Source organism: Centruroides sculpturatus, unplaced genomic scaffold, assembly GCF_000671375.1.
Source record: "Centruroides sculpturatus isolate CEXI.00-Female unplaced genomic scaffold, Cexi_2.0 scaffold498, whole genome shotgun sequence".
NCBI lineage: Eukaryota > Metazoa > Arthropoda > Arachnida > Scorpiones > Buthidae > Centruroides > Centruroides sculpturatus.
In genome coordinates this window covers 17,847-38,548 of record NW_019384650.1, presented here as the reverse complement: position 1 = coordinate 38,548, position 20,702 = coordinate 17,847, and the positions used below count along the sequence as shown (strand labels likewise).

Below are 20,702 nucleotides of genomic sequence, written 5' to 3'. Positions count from 1 at the left end.
AAANTTCTTTGTTGTATTTTGTGCATAGAACGTGAAGAATTTAAGAAATAAAGTGTTGTGGATTTATCTATGATTTAGATGCAGTTACATTGTAACTAGAGGTGTTGCATTTGTCTTCTTTCCCACCTAAAATATCACGGATTTTTAAGAGCATGTCAAATACAGTGTAGAGACTTTGGATTATCTGAAAGTGTATAAATTATATTTCCGTTTATATAATTATCGAGAAAATAATTTATATTATTATAAAAACACTCATAATAATTATTATCCGAGTTCGAAGATTTATGTTTACCTTAACGGGACAATCTTTCGACATTATAAAGCAATCTCCACAATTGATTCCGATTTCTTCTTCACGAAATTTCTTCATGAAATTCAACATCTGTACAAATATATTCTGGTTAATGAAAGAAGCGTTTTCTATAACAATCCTCAATTTCTTTACCTTTAATTTATCTTCTAAACGTCGAGAGTAAGCTCCCAATCTTCTGATTTCTTTGAATGAATCATAAGCCTAGGCAATATATTATTATTATTATTATTATTATTATTTTGTATAATATCTATGAAATATATTCAGGAAATGCTACTGATGTTAACTGTACCATACAATTATATTTATGTAATTGTTCGCATGATGTACAGTTCCATACGTGATAACCTTGCTATGAATTGTTATATTCTACCTGATCAGCTGAGTGATATGCTGAAATATTAGATAATAAATTTTAAAGATAATACTTCTTCCTGTTTTCCATCATCAGAAATTTACAATTAATTAATTAAATACACTCTTTGTGTCATCTCTGACAGATGCTGTTTTCATTTTTGAATATTTTATTTAATTAATCAATTTTACAAACATTAATTTGTATAAGTAGAATATTTGCACATTTGCCATTGTGCTTTTTCTGGCTAATATCTGTAGGCATATTTCTACCAAATCTAAATCTTAATAGATTAGATATCATACTGTGATTCAGTAAATAATTTAGTCATATTAAAATAAATACAAATAGAGAAATTTGAATAACAACAATAATTTGATGCATTTTTAAACATATTTTTATTAAAGCCTCCCAAATAATTTTAAAACTTTTTATTTTAGGACGTGTGCATCATGCATTAGGTAATACACCTCAAGCTGTAACTTATTTGCAACAAGGTTTGCAGATTGCTGAACAACTTGGCAGAAGAGAAGATGAAGCAAAAATCAGACATCAATTGGGACTTGCATTATGGAGAAATGGTGATCTTGAAGGTGCCCAGCAACAGCTTTATCGTGCTGCTGATTTATTTGAAAGTATACGTTATGAAGCTAGAGGAACAAGTGATTACCAATTGTCATTATTTGATTTACAAATGGCATCGTATCAAGCTTTACAGGTAAATTTTAGAAAATATTTTAATTTGTTATTGCTTATATTTTCTAAAGAATTATTTATTTTTCACTCAAATAAAAAATTTTTTCATTGGAAGGTAAGTCAGTTTAAATTAAAATTGAAGACTGAATCTGTCAGAAAAACAGTTACCAGTTATTCACTTTCACTGTTCTGGAATATTGCTTTTGACAACTGATGCTTTTGTTGTAGTTTACTTTAATTGGGGACTCTACATAGGAACTAATAGGGCTTAAGCCCTAGGCCCCAAGTTTCAAGGGCTCACAAAAATTGAATTATTATCATAATTTTTAATACTTTTTCATTAACAATGAGCACTTATCCTATAGTAAAAAATAGTTAATATTAATAATATAATAATAATGATAATTTATAGTATTATTTATATTAACAAAAAATGGAGCCCAATTGGACTTCAATAAGCCCTAGGTTTTGAAAATCCTAGATCTGCCCCTGACTTTAGCTGTCNATTTTTGAAACTGTGGATAGACAAAAAGCTACTGTTTTGTATTACAGTATAGCAGGAGGTTATTTATATATTTGGTTGATTGCACCTAACAAAGGTAATTACCTGAAAATAACTTTTATTTTATATACATTTTAAAATCATTATATTTAATCAAATAACATATTGTCTATTTAAATGCTTTAGGAATTGTTAAATTTCACGAAAGCAATATTAGTGATCTGGAATCAGAAAATAATACAAATCAGCCAGGTTCTTTACCACCATCAAGTTCCTTAATAGATCAATATGTAAATTCTGTTCGAGAAGCACTTGGTGTAGAAATGCCTACTTGTCAAAGTGGTGGAATAATAAGTGAAACAGAAAGTGAAGTAGTATTATTTATATTAACAAAAAATGGAGCCCAATTGGACTTCAATAAGCCCTAGGTTTTGAAAATCCTAGATCTGCCCCTGACTTTAGCTGTCAAATTTTTAAAAATTTCTTTAAAAACTGAAAAAATATCTGAGTAAAAACATAAACACGTAAAATAAGAGCTGGTAAGATGTTTNTAATTTGTTATTGCTTATATTTTCTAAAGAATTATTTATTTTTCACTCAAATAAAAAATTTTTTCATTGGAAGGTAAGTCAGTTTAAATTAAAATTGAAGACTGAATCTGTCAGAAAAACAGTTACCAGTTATTCACTTTCACTGTTCTGGAATATTGCTTTTGACAACTGATGCTTTTGTTGTAGTTTACTTTAATTGGGGACTCTACATAGGAACTAATAGGGCTTAAGCCCTAGGCCCCAAGTTTCAAGGGCTCACAAAAATTGAATTATTATCATAATTTTTAATACTTTTTCATTAACAATGAGCACTTATCCTATAGTAAAAAATAGTTAATATTAATAATATAATAATAATGATAATTTATAGTATTATTTATATTAACAAAAAATGGAGCCCAATTGGACTTCAATAAGCCCTAGGTTTTGAAAATCCTAGATCTGCCCCTGACTTTAGCTGTCAAATTTTTAAAAATTTCTTTAAAAACTGAAAAAATATCTGAGTAAAAACATAAACACGTAAAATAAGAGCTGGTAAGATGTTTTTTTTATCCATGCCATTTCCAGCCTATAGAACTTTTTTCTACTGAGGTAAGTGCTGGCAAATGTAGATTTTTAGCTGCTCCAGATGATGAATCTTTGTAGAATATTTTCAATTTTTAAAATTTTTTTACTAGATGGAAATTAAGTATGAAATGTAAGAAAAAAATTATCACACGTAAACAAAAATTATTTTAGTATGAAATGATCTTGAATTTAAAGAATCTATTTGCCATAGAGATGATGGAAGTTTAATAGAGTGCTTCCATTCTATACTAGAAAATAAATTGTTGCTACAATAGATAAAATTTTGAATTTGTGTGACTTTTAAATTTGTCTTTATGTTGTTTTATTAAAGTAAAATAAAATCACATAGATAAATGATTAAATACTTAAAACAAAACATTCACATTTTGCACAAATGCACATTGTATGTACTGTAATTTTATGTTAACAATCTGATCTAGTGTATGCCCTGCAGAAAATTTTTAGAACATAAATAAAACCTTTGCATAAACTACCCCATTGTATATTCCATGCCACTGGAGCAGCCATTAAAAGCATGATACTAACTGATATGCAAACATTAGATGTGATTATAAAATAATAGAAACAGAACAAAGAGAGAACCTTCTAAACTTTGTGTTTTGAAGATACAAATACTTGTCAAATGACAAAAAAAAATAAATTTTTAGCCATATTGCTTCATTTCTGTTTTATTTATCAAACAATGATATTATTATCTTATAATCAAGATGGGTTGGTAATAATAATAATGATGATAATAATAAGTGCAGAGCCCAAATGGTTAGGGGTTGAAAGTTGAAATTTGGTACACAGTTAGGATACATTATGAGAATGCACACTAAGATGGGATTTTTGGAAATTCTCCTGTGGGGAAAGGGAGAGGGTTAAAGATTCTACTGGAACTTGGATTCTACTGTACTATTTTAGATGTGGTTTTTTGCATTTTTGCAGGAAATCGAACATATTTTTAGACCCATCTAAAAATTCTGTAATTAGCCTCAGAAGAGGAGGGACTAATTCTTGCACCCTGTGAAAACGAGTGCAAGAATATAACTATATAATTATAAAAGTTATCTTACATAAGGGTTTATCACACCAAGTGCCCAATCTAACACATTTAAAAATTTTTTTATTCCTCTGCTGTACACAATTAAAAAATTTTTTAAATGTTTTCGATTGGGTACTCAGTTTGATAAACTCTTACATAAGATAACCTTTGTAAATATAAATCAAATACCATAACATAATATTATACAAGGGTCAGAAGTACAAAATAATCTAATAATCTTAATCTTTGCTGTTGTTATTTTTTTGCCGGAACAATGCCAAGCTTGTCTGCTATCTTAAAATATTTACAGNTATTTTTGAAGAATTTCACATTGAGTTTTATTCAACTTATTCAAACATTAAATAAAATATAAATTTTTTAAATATGGTCATAATTTAAAAAATACTGTTCCAAACTAACTGCTCTGCAGTTTAGCATTTTTAAGAATGAATAGCATTATTATCTATTAGTTGTCACTTTTATGTTATACATATCAATGAATAAAATAGTAGTAAATTATCTAAATTAATGATAAATTTTCATACTGAATACATCGTTTAATTTATACACTCACTTTCAAGGTAATAAAAAATAATAAATTTGATTCATGTAAAGTTTTAAGTTTCTATTAATAGATAATTAATATTACAGGTATTTTACTTTTTTGCATTATCTTGTAGTCTTTTACTGTAAGAACAAAGAATATCATTTTTTAATAATCTTTAAAACTTTGTTGATAAATATATGTTTATTTAAATTCTTAGATATTTTCTATGAAATAGTTAAACAGTTTTACATTTGAATTGTAAAATATTTTAGATAACTGTTTTAATAATACATTTTTCTTAAATTCTTACAGTTGGGTAGTAGCACAGCTTTAGTTGACAAAGGAAGAGCATATGGAAATCTTGGTAATTGTTATGATGCTCTTGGAGATTTTGAAGAAGCTGTTAAATGCCATGATCAATATTTGGCAGTTGCATTAAAAGCCCAATCTTTTCGTGATCAAGAAAGAGCTTATCGAGGATTGGGTAATTCACATAGATACTTAGGCAACCTTCAGCAATCATTGGCAAGTATATTTTCTTATTTTATAAATTAATAATTAAAAAACAATGAAATATTATTTAATTATATTCACTTAAATAGCAATAAAAGGAATAAGTTTTAAATATTGCAAAGGCATGGATTTTTCAAATTATAAATTTCTTTATTCAAAAATCTAATGCATACAAATTTTAATAATTGTATATTGTAATAATTTTCACTTATATAAGAATTTTTGACACTTTCTATGTTGTTGTGCTGCAATTTGAAAAAATTGTAGATCTATAAATTCCCACTGCCTGTCGTTCTTTAATCTTGAGAACAGAGTTTGATAGATGAAAGCCAAGACCAGATATGGAAAGATTAGGGACTGGAGGCCCTGATTAACTATATACGAACTTATGATGCAAACTGGAAGTCACATTATTTTAATTTGAAAATTTCTTCCGAAAGGAGTTAGATAGATGATTGACATGACTCTGTTGCTAACAGGAAAAATATGATGCACAGGGGCAAGACACTACTCATTTGAGATGGAGAGCATTGTGTATTGTGTGTTAAAAATTAAAAATCTTCTAATTGCAGCCCAGCATTGTGACAATGTCACAATAAATAATTGTTTATATTATGAAAATATTCAAATTCATTTTATGAAAATTAGATGAATTATTTGGAAATACACACATTTTGGGTATTATTTATGTTAGTGTAAAAATTAGATTCCAATGTCTTTTATACCAGTAAAATTTTCATAAAGATCAAAATTGATATTTTCAATTTTCATAAAAAGCTTTATCTTGAATAATTATTGGAATGTAAAGAAATTTTAAATTCTATCATATATTTAATTTTTTTTCTGGATATTATTATTATTTTGCCATTGTTATTGATAATTTATGGTATTTAATTTTTATTTTTTAGGAGTCAGATAAAACAGATTTCTTAAGAATGGTAAATAGAAACCATTTATTTAATAGCAGCAATTATAGTCTTAGTAGTCTTTTTAGTATTGGAAGTGTTAGCTGTAGTGTAGCAAGTGGATTGACAAGTAGAGCAGGAAGTATTCGTTCAAGACATCATGTATGGCAAGGTCCAGCACCGCTTCATGCACTTTATGATTTATTGATTGCACCTATGGAAGACCATCTTCCTCGAGATTCAGATCCATTAGAGCTTTTATTAGTTCTTGATGGTGATCTTTATTTGGTGCCATTTTCAATGCTGAAAAGTAATGGTTGTGATGAATACATGTGTGAAAGGTTTAGTTTGACTGTGCTACCATCCATAACTGCTCTCAAAACAAGTCAAAAATCTAAACTAACACGTCATCAAAATAATAGAGATCACATCACTTCATTAGTTGTTGGTAACCCAAAATTGCCTATGGCTGTTTCTGATGAATGGGGATGGACTGATATTCCTTCTGCTGAACAAGAAGCGAATCTTGTAGCAGAAATGTTGAATTGCAAAGCAATTAATGGAAATCAAGCTACAAAAGAAGCAGTGCTTAGTCAGTTATCTCAAGCAGAATGCATTCATTTTGCAACTCATGTTTCTTGGAAATTATCAGCTATTGTATTATCACCTGGAGAATTTGTTGAATCATCATCTCAAAGAATGTCACATGGTTCTCAATCAGAAAGTGCTCATGATAGTTTAGAATGTTGCGAAGAACCTGCTTCTGAATTAGCTTCTGCTACTGATTTACCACCTTTATCTGAATTTTTGTTGACTGCGGCTGATATTTTAAATCTTCGTTTATCTGCTCGACTTGTAGTAGTTAGTTCTTGTCATTCTCGGAATCATCATGGCAGAATAAATTCTGATGGGATTATTGGCCTTACAAGAGCACTTTTAGCAGCTGGAGCTCAATCTGTGGTAATTTCTCTTTGGCCTGTTCCAGATACAGCTGTAAAAATATTTTTAAGGACATTTTATTCATCCCTTTTGCAGGTAAATTTTTTCTTTTATTTTAATTAATTTAATGAATTTAGTTAGATAAGGAATTTTTAAAATATGCTTAAATTCTGTTCTTTCTGACTATACAATTTTAATGTATGTATTGTCAGGTTTATAGGTACATAGTTTCAACTAAGAAGTTGGTATATTTTACTCTAACAAAATTGTCATCAATCATTTGTTTTGATTATTAAGATTTAATGAAAAATTAATTACCTATTTGTTTGAATCTAATGTAAATATATATATATATATATGCAAGATTAGCCAGGGCCAAGAGGGCAATCTCTAATGACTACTTAATTGACAATGGGTTGGTAAAACCCAATCTCTATGTCTGTGGATGGCTAAGAAGATCTTTAGTGGTCGAGTGGGGAGGTTACATGTAAGTCTATAGGTGACCGAAAAATGACAGGTAGACAGATTGACAAATACAACAATAAAAGTTTAATCTTCTAAGCTAAATCTAGAGTTACAAGAGTTACAAAATGCATAACTAAATGTTACCCATAGCTGCGTTGCTTCGTGAGGTGCGGTCCTGGTTTCCTATAAACTAATATCGAACACAGAGAGAGAATTTACAAATTTGCTATTTCAAATACCTCTGAGAACGATTCTATGGAGATGCTGTCTTCTGTCTTGGTTGAAGTTGAGTCGTAATCGATGTTGTCTGATGTTTAGGGATGGTGTTTCTTTCTTAGAACGTTTCCTGCGTTTCGGGATCCAATTTCTTATATGATGATTTGAGCCATCATCTTTTATGTCATATGGCGAGGAGGGAACCTTGTGAGGAGTTTGTTCTATATGGTGCGTTTTCTCTCCGTTGTCCTGTATGGGCCAGGGATGTCTGTTTGATGGACATCTGTTGAATATAGCACGATGGGATACTGGTGTCGCTTGCCCCTAGAGAAGATAGAGCTTCTTGCTCTGGGGGACAAACCTGCCTCAAAGTACAGGTGCTGCATCCATATATTCATTTCTGGCCTGGGAAAATGATCAGGTGATCAGGTGTTTAATGATGAATCTGTAGATGTTGGGTCAGAGGTGATCCAGGGAGACAAAGAGGTGTTGAAACGGGACATAGAATGTAATCTTTGGCTCGTGCAACGTTAGATTCATCCTGTTTTTGCTGGTGAATGTTGATGTTCTCATCACTTTAACTGTAAATTGTTATACTTTCTTAGCTGTTGTTGATGAGAAAGATTACATTCAATCATTTTTCTATTTGATGTTTTCTTAACGATTGCAACAGAGAAATAGGTTGACTTAAGATTTTCCCTAAATTTGTGCAAAAACAAGTGCTCGATCTCACATATATATCAGTGTATATTTTGTGCGTGTGTGTGCGCGCGCGCGCGTGTATATATTATTATGAATTATAAACTACAGTATTTTAATAGAAGAAAGCTTTGTTCAATTTTTCTTGATTCTAAAGTATTGAGAAAAATTGAATAATTGAACCAAGGGAATTTACACGACATTGATTGATACAATATATTGTAGTTGATTTAGGCAGTTGCTAAACAAATATTTCTATATAAAAAAGTAAAGTTCTAATTAATTTTAATGGATAACTGATTCTGCAAATCAAGTAAGCAAAAATTTCTTTACTTAATTTGCAGAACTAGTTATCCAGTATAATAAGTCCTAATAATAGATATGTCCTAGTCGCCAATTTATCTTAAAATTATTTAGTTAAGGACACAAAGGAATATAAATTGAAGTAAAGTTATAGTTTTGTTTTTTTCAATTTGGAATAGAATAATATTAAATTAATGCTTAAGTAATTTAGATTGATAATTAATGTTATGAAGATCTGATTATTGTTTTCTCCAAATGTTTCTAAATTTAACTACTGGTAAATAATTGTCAATGAAATATTTTAATACATTTTAAGGTGATAAATAAAGACTTTTCTGAATTTGTTTACTTCATTTGCAGAATCAGTTATCCAGTATAATAAGTCCTAATAATAGATATGTCCTAGTTGATGATTTATCTTAAAATTATTTAGTTAAGGACACAAAGGCATATAAATTGTATTTTAATACATTTATNTCCGTTGTCCTGTATGGGCCAGGGATGTCTGTTTGATGGACATCTGTTGAATATAGCACGATGGGATACTGGTGTCGCTTGCCCCTAGAGAAGATAGAGCTTCTTGCTCTGGGGGACAAACCTGCCTCAAAGTACAGGTGCTGCATCCATATATTCATTTCTGGCCTGGGAAAATGATCAGGTGATCAGGTGTTTAATGATGAATCTGTAGATGTTGGGTCAGAGGTGATCCAGGGAGACAAAGAGGTGTTGAAACGGGACATAGAATGTAATCTTTGGCTCGTGCAACGTTAGATTCATCCTGTTTTTGCTGGTGAATGTTGATGTTCTCATCACTTTAACTGTAAATTGTTATACTTTCTTAGCTGTTGTTGATGAGAAAGATTACATTCAATCATTTTTCTATTTGATGTTTTCTTAACGATTGCAACAGAGAAATAGGTTGACTTAAGATTTTCCCTAAATTTGTGCAAAAACAAGTGCTCGATCTCACATATATATCAGTGTATATTTTGTGCGTGTGTGTGCGCGCGCGCGCGTGTATATATTATTATGAATTATAAACTACAGTATTTTAATAGAAGAAAGCTTTGTTCAATTTTTCTTGATTCTAAAGTATTGAGAAAAATTGAATAATTGAACCAAGGGAATTTACACGACATTGATTGATACAATATATTGTAGTTGATTTAGGCAGTTGCTAAACAAATATTTCTATATAAAAAAGTAAAGTTCTAATTAATTTTAATGGATAACTGATTCTGCAAATCAAGTAAGCAAAAATTTCTTTACTTAATTTGCAGAACTAGTTATCCAGTATAATAAGTCCTAATAATAGATATGTCCTAGTCGCCAATTTATCTTAAAATTATTTAGTTAAGGACACAAAGGAATATAAATTGAAGTAAAGTTATAGTTTTGTTTTTTTCAATTTGGAATAGAATAATATTAAATTAATGCTTAAGTAATTTAGATTGAATATTATTTATAATTTACTCTAATAAAAAGAATCAAAGAAAAAAAAAACAAATAGTGTACAATTAGTTTATATTGAACAGATTATGATTAATAACAAAAATGAAGAAAAAAAATCACTAATTATATTATACAGAAAAAATAATAATAATAATGAAAATAAAATAATATAATTTTTCAAATATCTATTCAAAATTTAGTTTATACATATTTACATAAATGAAAAAATATCCTCTATCTATTATCTAAATAACTCCAAATTTTACCATCAGTTTCTTCATATACTTCTTTGATATCTGGATGTGGTTCTAGAATAATTAGCTTAAAACTGATTTCTATTCTTTGTATCAGATGACAAATTTTCCCTGTAAATTCATGTTAACAAGCATAATTCATGCTTGACAGAGTAGATAGTGTTAAAACTATCCATCTAGATGACAAACAACAACTTTGATAGTTACGATTTTTAAAATTTAGTGATATTATATTAGATTGAATAATCTGAAACCAAAACATTGAATTTATAAAGAATGAAATATTCATTTGCATTTGCATTTTGTTCTTTTTGAATAAAAATTTTGACTGGCTAACATTTAAATTTAGAAATTACAATACAGGTATACCTCGCCTTACGTCGGTAATTGGTTCCAGGAAAACGACGTAAGTCGAATTTACTTGTCTCCGAATCTACTTGTCACTAGGCTAAACCATAAATTACCATTTCCGGTTCTGTATTTTATTTATTAATGCATTTTAATAATATATAATTAATAAGGATATATTTTAAGCTTACAAACAAATAAATTTTAGTTTTTAATATAGTACAGAAAAAAGTAATCTAAATTTACGAATGCATGTACTGTAAATACAATACATACTTGTAAATGTATATATTTTAATATGATTTTATGTTCTTTAAACGCTTTTCTAGTGATATTATGTCTTCAATATTTGTGGTGGACAGACGTAAAGTCGAATAAAATGAATTAAACTTGATTTTTATTTTTCCATATACTTTTTTGACAAACAACGTATAATCAGGAACGACGTAACTCGAAACAACGTAAGTCGAGGTATACCTGTAGACTAAATCAAATGTTGCCAAACAACATTGTATATCAGTTTTGAGCATTTATGAATCTGAGAATCTTTAGTGTTTAAATTTCAAAAAAACTGTTCTAGTATCTTTCATTATGCAAGTTACAGTTTGGATTTTTATACTGTGCTTTTATTTTTTTTCTATTTGATATTTTTTGAGTTCTTGTTTTTCTTATTGTTAAAACACAGGGATTATTTAATGTAAGTATTAGCTTTGTAAAATAAATAAAATTAAATATGATGTTTATAACTTTCATTAATTTAGCATTTCAGTTTCATTTGACTTAAAATAAATTGAAATTAGTGAAAAAAGGAAAGCTTAAAACTAGCCTTTATTGTCAAAGATTTTTAGTTGTATATAAAATGTAAACTTATGTTTAAAAAAAAGAAAAAAAAAATACTAATTTAATGGACTTGTAATAAAATTGTATTATTAACTTTTTTCAATATTAGGGTTCATGGGTAAGCATAGCATTAGCTGATGCAATGCGCACTATCCAGACTACCAAACATTTTGCTCATCCAGCCAATTGGGCAAGTTTTTTATTAATTGGTTGTGATACAAGGCTAAGCAGTCAAGTTGCTCTAATGGGTCAAGCTTTGGCTATATTATTAAAATCTCCAGAAAAATGTCGAGATGCATTACGAGTCATCTTACATTTGGTAAGTTTGTCATTTTTTTAAATATGTGTATAAAAATTTGTCATAAATGAAATTTTTCTAAATTTCCTTTATCCTAAAGACAGTAATATGGTGGATTTTTTTAGTCATATCCATTATGAGTTTGGGACAGAGCCCGATATATCCAGGACACACCATCCCCTGAAAAATTTGAGATTTCCAACCTGAACTCACATTTCCTCAGATCAGTAGACTGATCTGAGGAATCAATTATTAATAACAGCATTATTTCCTAAAGCAGTTTGTCTTAAAGTAATGAATTAACTGTAATTAATTCATTCCAGCAGGAACTGAAAAACTTGCATATAAATTGTATATCATGAGTGCTGAAAAAAAACATTTATTTCTAAACACATGCACATTAAAAAATGTGTCATACTTAAAAAGCAAAAGTTGTTAAAATTTTTGCCAATCTACTTATAGTAACACTTAAGTAATGCTGATAGTAGTTATGTGGTTGAGATATTTTGACTATGAATCTGCATACTTAGATCCATGTAAATTGAAGATTTAATACATAATAATGACAAAACTAAATTTAAAATTATTAACACAGTTAATAATAAACATTGTTGGCTAAATACTGTAGATAAAATTATTTTTCTAAAATAATATAAAAATCAGTTAGGTTTAGACAATTTTAAACATGTTTCTCAGCATTTTATTTATAAACAAGTTCTGTGTTTTAGATTATATGAAAATTTTTGGCATTTTCTCCACAGTTGAAAAAAGATATTTAATACATTAATGATTCATATTGTTTGTATAGAGAAGGAAATGGTAAATTAATTTATTATTATATGAAATAAAATATATTTAAATTTTTAGTTTAGATTATATTTTAAAAATTTTCCAGGTGGAAAAGTCTCTTCAAAGAATACATCGTGGTCATAAAAATGCCATGTACACTACACAAAAAAGCATAGAAAATAAAGTAGGATCTGTTAATGGTTGGAAAGAATTACTTGTTTCAGTAGGATTTCGTTTTGAACCTACATCAAATGGACTTCCTGCTTCAGTGTTTTTTCCACAATCTGATCCTGGAGAAAGATTAACTCAGTGCAGTGCAAGTTTACAAGCTTTACTTGGTAATAAATTTAAATTTGGCAATTAACTAACTAACTATCTTTTAATTTTTATTTAATAATTTCAAAAAATACAAAATTAAACTTGGTTAATGTTTTTAAGAGTTTAATATTAGCATATACAGTATATAATTGTACATTCTTTGCAAAAACTTCTACCTTATGCAAAAATTTTTGACAAATTACATTATTTGAGAAATTTCTTTATTTTTGCTTATTATTTTAATATTCTATTAAACTAATTTAAATAAAATATTTACTTATTCTTAAAGGTAGTCATTGTTTATAATTAACATGATATTTTATGCTAGGTTTATCAAGTGTATCATTAAGTGCTATATCAAAATTGTTATCTAGTCCAGAATATGCTGAAGATATTATTCAATTGGTAAGTTTTCATGTATTTCAATAATTAATATTATCAATTAAAGTGTATTATAAAAAAAAATTATAATTTAAGAAATTCATTTATTTATTTGTAGGAGCATAATTTCCAATACATTAATGAGATAAAGAAATAGTTTAAAATGCAAAATATTCACAAAATTATTTATTTGCAGAAGGAAATTTTTCCTGTTGCAGGGGGAAATACATAATTAGATTAGTAAATTACATATTATTAAATCAGTTAACAAAATAAAAGTAACAAATAGTTGTTTTACAATAGTCTACATATTAGTTTTATTTTGACATATTTTACAATAGAGAGACTAATTACTGTTTGCATTATGCAACAATGTTCAGATTGATCATTACTTCGAATTTACTTAACTAGTTTAGTTTTCCAACATTATTATGCTTTTGGTAAAGTAGTTCTTTATAAAATATACGTCTTTTTTATTCATATTATTTAAGTTGTTTCTATATTCTTGTGATGATTCTCCTTGTAGAATTTAAGTAATGTTGAGGGAATCACGTATTTTTGAGTCTGACATTTTAGAAGTAGATGTTCCATTGAAAGCTCTTCAGATTTTCACTGTAGACAATGATTATTTGATAAGTATTATTAATATAAATAGAGTATCTATTTAAATGTAATTGTGCTACCAGTCTTTTTACATTATATATGGTTGTGAAGAAGGTATATTTAGTATTTCTAAATACCAGGGATGATAGGAACTGTGATTCAGGCTGATTTGATCAGAATTTATAGGTTGGGATATAAAATGCAAAATATTGAAAATTATTGTTTTGATGTACACTTAAATTTTGTTTTCAAATCAGTGGAATATTTTAGAAAATGAATAATTAAATTAATGATTACATACAAAAATTGTTTTATTATAATTTTTTCTACTTCATAAGTAATTGTTTTTAAATATGTTTATATTATAGATACATTTAATTATTATTCTAGATGAAGCAAGTTATGTTGCAGTTTCCAAAGAAAGATCAGGAAGCTGATAGTATTGAATGTCCTGTTAGTGTAAAATTATGGAGTATTCCTGGATGCCACGAACTTCTTGCTTCCTTGGGTAATTTTGTTTTTATTTATTACATACTTTATTTTATGCTATTAAATACACTTAATCTTGATTTAAATTACTTGGTCAGTTCAATTATTCATTTATGTAAACTGTGGTAAGCCTAGTTACAAGGAGGTATTACAATAACATTTATTTCTTAAAGTATTTTTAAATACAATCAAACTTTTCAATACATCACAAATCTGTTATTAAATTTAACATTTTCTAAATATGTAAGAATGTCATATATAGTTAGTCATACAATTTTAAAATAAAAATAGAGCTTGCTTGGAAAATTAATTGATATAATCCTTCCTTTAAGTTACAGTCTTTGAGAAAGGATAAGTCACTATCCTTCCTGTCTAATGGACTAAAGTACTCTACAACTTTTCATTTACTTTGTGAATGCAATTGACTCTTAGAACAATCTCTACACTTGTCATTTGTAATCTGGAAAAAATTTGAATCAATTATCATATAAAAATTGTTTAGTCTTGAAAAGGTATTTTTGAATAAATATAGTGGTTTGAAGGCAGAAAAGTTATAAAAACCAAAATTTCATAGCGGGTATTCAAGTAATCTTAGTTGATTGACCAAATTTCCAATGTCCAATACTTAATCTTGTTCAAAATCATTAAACAGAGCATAGGAAATCCTATAGTTGGCTAGCTTTACCTAAAGAATTAAAGTGAAAATAAATATAAATTCAGTAAGTTTTGCAGTAATCTGAAATTTTATATACCCATCTGAGTCTAGCTCTGTCAAAATTATAGCTGTGGTTTGGTGGCATTACATAGCAGACAATCAGAGTGTTTTAGAATTTGTAGGATGCTGGGGTTGTAAAAAAAACTTTGAACACATTGAGTCTCAACATACCTGCAGTTTAGAAGTTTTTGACTGCATTACATGGTTATGTCTGACAATCAGTTATACTGACTGAGTTTAGGGAAGCAGGATGGCTATTTTCCATCTGGGTAGCAAGATGGTGATGCTGGGATACACATATGGCAGGCAGGCAGGCAGGCATGATCCAGACAGATGATCAGGATCATGCCTGGAGAGATGATCATATATGATCATGTGAAGCATAAGCAGCTGCAACAGCATTTTTGCCTTCCATCCAGAGACAGTTAGAAAGAACCTTGTCTTTTCATGTACTATTGGCAGATGAGACTAGTAGAGAGCAACCCATTATGCATCTTGCAATTAGCACCTCAATATTTGCCAGCTTCATTTGTAGTGATGCCATAACAAAGCAGCATAGGCTGCTACAGATTGGTGGTGCTGCAGTGACTATTGCTGCCAAACATAATCATTTGTGGTCCCCACACAAATCTCGGTTGTTTTAATTCTGCCTTTACTATTGAGTGGCCTGCTGGTATGGGATGCCATCTTCTATAAAACAGTTAGTTACACTTATAAAGAACATCAATGACACATATCAGTAATAAGAATGCAAAATTTTCTTAATGCACTGATGTGTTGTCTTTTATAGCAGGGCTACAAACAGCCAATGCTCAAGATAATGTTCATTGTACAGCTAGGGTTTCCTAGGAATGTCTGCCATGTTGCCACATTTCCTTGGCTTAATCGGTGATAAATCTGGAGACCAGACAGAATGCCAGCTGCAATTACATCATTTGTGGCACATCATAGGATAGTTTATTTTGCCTCTACTTTCTTGTCCAATTGTATTGCTGCACGTATTTCAGGTAACAATAGGTTCTGCAAGACACTAAAAGGTTTTTGGGCTGCAATTTGAAAAAAGTTGTAGATCTGTTGTCCATCCATCCATCTTCAAAATTAAGGAAAGACAGATAGACAGAGTTAATAGAAGATAAGATCAGATATGGAAAGATTAGGGACAGGAGGCCCCATTTAACTATATACGAACTTCTGATGCAAACCGGAAGTCAGGTTATTTCAATTCAAAACTTTTCTCCTGAAAGGGGTTAGGTAGATGACTGGCATGGGCCCTATTGTTAAAGGAAAAGTATGATGTACAGGTTTTGATTTTGTGATCCCATCTCCAAATTCTAAACCATATTTTCATTTTTATATAATAATTGAAGACAATATTTCTTAGGATTCTGAACTGCACCAGCTTTACATCAATAAAGAATGTCTATTCAGACTATCTAATTTTTAAAATTCCCAGTTAAAATACAAATAATAATCTCCCAAAATGTATAATACAAAAAAGTAAATACAAAAACATCTCACTTATATCATTGCTCATTAAATTCCCCCTGGCAATTGATGTCATAAATTGTATGAATAAAAGTAGTTCTAATTTTCTAATCACAATGAATCCAAGATTATTTATTCCAGAATATAAATTATTTGAATAGGGAATATGTAGGTAATTTAGGCTCTCACATATAGACAGGAATACTAATTTACAGTGGTCTAATGTTTTATTATTGCTATTAATTGACTGACAGAAAACAAAAAAAGTTGATCTTTAACATTTGTTCACATCATAACTTTTCAGTCCTTTTAATGGATTCATTAATATATATTAATTTAATGTGAAATATTTTTTAAAATAGGTTTTGACTTAATGGAAGTTGGAAAAGATGAAGTTACTCTAAGAATGGGAAAGCAGGCTAATCGTCGCACAATTCAGTTCTCACTTCAAGCTTTACTGGCTGTTTTTGGTAAGATAAAAATAATTTTTATTTGAATTAAAACATTAAGAATATAGAACAAAGTCAGTTTTTTACATCTAAAAGCAAAAATTAGTAATAATTAAATGTTACAGTGCATACAGGTGTAGAATTGTGCGCCAGTGTAATTTTTAAAAACTTAATTATTTAGAGTAGATCGACAAAATTTTATTTAAACATTGCATAATTAATGTTTGGCTCAAGTCATTAGAAGACAAAAATATAATTTTGCACCATCTTGAAATGGCTGTGTCACCTTCTATTTAATCACTGTATTGCAAATGAAAAAGTATACATTTATCGATTTTCTGTGTTTTGAAATAATTGCAAACATACATTTTAGCATTGAAATAATTAAATTTTGTAGTCCTAACACTGATTTCTGCCTCTCTTATGATGGCTAATTTCAACTCTCCAACTGTTTAGAACTGTCTTCCATTTGATGCACCATAGATTTTTCATGGGGCTCTCCTGACCCAAACCCCATGAAAATCTATTACTGTTAGTCTAAATAGTAAATTATACTGTTGCTGTTTGATGCAAACCACTATTTACTTTAAACATCAATTATAGCAGTATATGGGCACATTATCATCATAGTTTCCATTTTGCTCTTCCAAGATACAGGGTGGGGCATAAGTAATGCCCTTTAGAAATTTTAAATTTTATTGAACAAAAATTACATAAATTGTTGTATTTTTTGTTCTTATATTTAATATTAATGGACATGCTCAAAATGTTCCCCTTCATATTCAGTACAATGCGGAATTCTACTAGCAACACTTCTACAAACTTTTTGACACACTTCCATGGTAATTACAGAAAATTTCTCTGCAATTACTTGTTTTAATTCAGGAATTGTTTTTGGTTTGAGGCTGTAAATCTGATCCTTTACTGGACTTTTTTTGTGTGGTATATTGGTGTTAGGTCTGGTGATCATGATGGCCATTCAGTAGGTCCATTGTCGTCCTATCCATCTCTCCTCAAAATTTTGATTTAACCATTCCCGAACATTTAAAGAAAAGATATATAAAGTTTCATCCACTTACTGAGTTTCATCCACTGATTTTCCAAGCTTCCCCAAATCATCTCCTCTCCTTAGAATCTCTCTCTCCTTTTCTGATGTTGTGGCAATAGTGTTGATTCTCATCCGGGGCCATCCAAGTTGAATGATTTCTCATCATTCAGCTGTCCAACTCATCTTTGCTCATTCTACTCTGAAAGATTTGGTATTTTATGGTAGACAGGATGGGGCATCTTTTTTGATGAACTAAGCAATCTTCCAATAGTCCATTTCAAAGCAGAATTTGGTTTGCAGTAATTTCTATTACTAGCAGCTTGTCAAGGCTTGAAGGTAAGGATGAACTTCCACTTCATTTCTTACTGAAATAACTGTCTGGATTATTGTTGTATTTTGTAAATGACATCTGCCATCACTTGATGCTCAAGTCAATAAATGAAATATCTCTAGTCATTTGACCATCAATTCAATCAGCACCTTTTGTTGAGGCATAGTTAAAAAGCAAAGTTTCAGCTGCAACTTACACTTATAGCACATTTTTAAGTAAAGAAAAATGCAGTATCCACTTACCTTCAGTATTATTGTCTATATATACACTGGTGTGCAAAACTTAAGGACGAGATATATAATGTAACAGAACTTATGAACAACTCAGTGGAAATGAATGAAAGCGCAGGAGCATCTTGCCAGAGGTCTCTCAGTTGTGCACAGAAAGCTTGACGTCAGGTCAGTGTGACTATAGCACCAAATGTGGCTGGCCACACAACACGAGGCACTTGAAGAAATGGTAAAAGACAGTGTGTGTCAATCAGTGAGCAGTTACAGTGCACTGGTAGTGTTCTTCATTACAACATGGCCCAGAGACAACATTTGGATGACTTCATACGGGGAAGAATCATTGGGAGACTGGAAGAAGGACGAAGTGTGATGAGTGTAGCCCAGGAGTTTGATATTGCTCACAGCATTGTTTCATGTGCATGGAGAGCATTCCAAACCACAGGCACTGCTGCCTGAAGGAGAGAAGGTGGTCAGCAACAATCAACTATAGTAGCAGATGACCACTACATTGAGTCCCTTATTGTCTGTTGCACAATCAGTGGGTGCAATTGCAACCACATTTAACAGGACTGCAAAGCACGCAATCTCACGCTCCACAGTGGCACGGCGACTGCATAGGGGTGGTCTCTTTGTCCGACGACCAGTACATTGCGTTCCAGCACATCGGTGGCACCGTTTGCGATGGTGCCAAGAGCATAGGAACTGGATCAATGAGAAGTGGGGTTGCATGCTCTTCTCAGATGAGAGCAGGTTCAGTCTGAGTAGTGATTCTGGATGTACCCTCATATGGCGAGAGGTGGGAACACATAATGCACCCAGGAACATTGTTGAAGATGATCGTTATGGTGTGGGGAGGCATAATGTTGCATAGGCATACTGACCTACAAATCTACTACTACTACTACTACAGTCGATCCCCCTATAATTACGGTCCCTATAAAACTACGAAAAAATTAAGTATTTTGGAAATGTTGAGTCGGATTAGTATAGAATCAATTAATTTTATGGAAGAAAACCTTTCAATCAGCCATAATCCGTAAATTTGACACGTGTCGGGCTGTGATTGGAACAACTTATAAGAAATCGGATTCCTAATAAATTGGAACGTATCTATATCTTATAGGGGGGTCGACTGTACTACTACATTTGAACAAATTTTTCGAAAATGTAAAGATAATAAATTGGTACAGTAAGACCCTACTTAATGTTGATTTAATATAACACAATCTGCTCAAAATTTATACTGATTTAAATTATCGTGGCATTTCATTGATTCATATATACCGTATTTTGACAAGTATAAGTCGCATTCTTGTTACTACTTTTTGGGGCTCAAAATCATGGTGCATCTTATACTCAACGGGTAACCATTTTTACAGTGAAATTATCTACAGTAGTGGTCCACTGTAGGGACCAACCTGTGCAGTGATCCGTTAAGCAGATGGTCCCTCAACCGAATGGCTAGAGTACCCAGATTATCAGTAGCGACACACGAGTCATCGCCACCATGTTCTGTCGACTGTCATCAGATGACCTCTGAGTTGACATTAAGAAATGATATTATTTCAGTTTAATAAAGGTATCAATTCATCCGTCCATCATATTCTTGAATAAAAAATGAATAAAATGCATCTTTAGACAATCCCATTAAAAAAGTTTTTTCTAGATTTTTTGTCTCAAAATAGGGGTGCGTCTTATACTCGTCAAAATACGGTAATATGATTATTTGCAAACACAAACCAATTAGCAAAAGGTGGCAAAAAGGTGTACTTTCTTTAAATCTATGTTTGGTGCAATTTTGGAAAAAATATATCATCATGGATTCCATAGGAAATATCGACTTTGCGTGGCAAGAATTAACTGATAAATGCACAAATGGAGTGTGGAAGAAGTTATGGCTGAAGGCATCCAAGGATTCTCGACAAGAAGAGCCTATCACTGTATTGTTAGGTTGACCAAATTCAACCTAATCAATATAGCAGGATATTGAGGAGTTACAGCAGGTTTCTGATGAGAGCCTTACCAATGGCAACCTTCAAGAACTGGCATA

General features: G+C 30.3%; 1 protein-coding gene across 1 annotated transcript in view; it reads left to right on the top strand.

The window, feature by feature from the left end:
- LOC111626286 (tetratricopeptide repeat protein 28-like) overlaps positions 1 to 20,702 on the top strand; it is a 50,277-nt gene that overhangs the window by 26,206 nt on the left and 3,369 nt on the right. The window contains exons 14-23 of the mRNA XM_023369604.1: positions 1,112 to 1,530; positions 1,867 to 1,966; positions 2,056 to 2,240; positions 4,895 to 5,107; positions 6,004 to 7,035; positions 11,626 to 11,835; positions 12,710 to 12,941; positions 13,250 to 13,326; positions 14,296 to 14,413; positions 16,957 to 17,064. Coding sequence (XP_023225372.1) covers positions 1,112 to 1,530; positions 1,867 to 1,966; positions 2,056 to 2,240; positions 4,895 to 5,107; positions 6,004 to 7,035; positions 11,626 to 11,835; positions 12,710 to 12,941; positions 13,250 to 13,326; positions 14,296 to 14,413; positions 16,957 to 17,064 — 2,694 coding nt within the window. The remainder of the gene's footprint in view (positions 1 to 1,111; positions 1,531 to 1,866; positions 1,967 to 2,055; positions 2,241 to 4,894; positions 5,108 to 6,003; positions 7,036 to 11,625; positions 11,836 to 12,709; positions 12,942 to 13,249; positions 13,327 to 14,295; positions 14,414 to 16,956; positions 17,065 to 20,702) is intronic.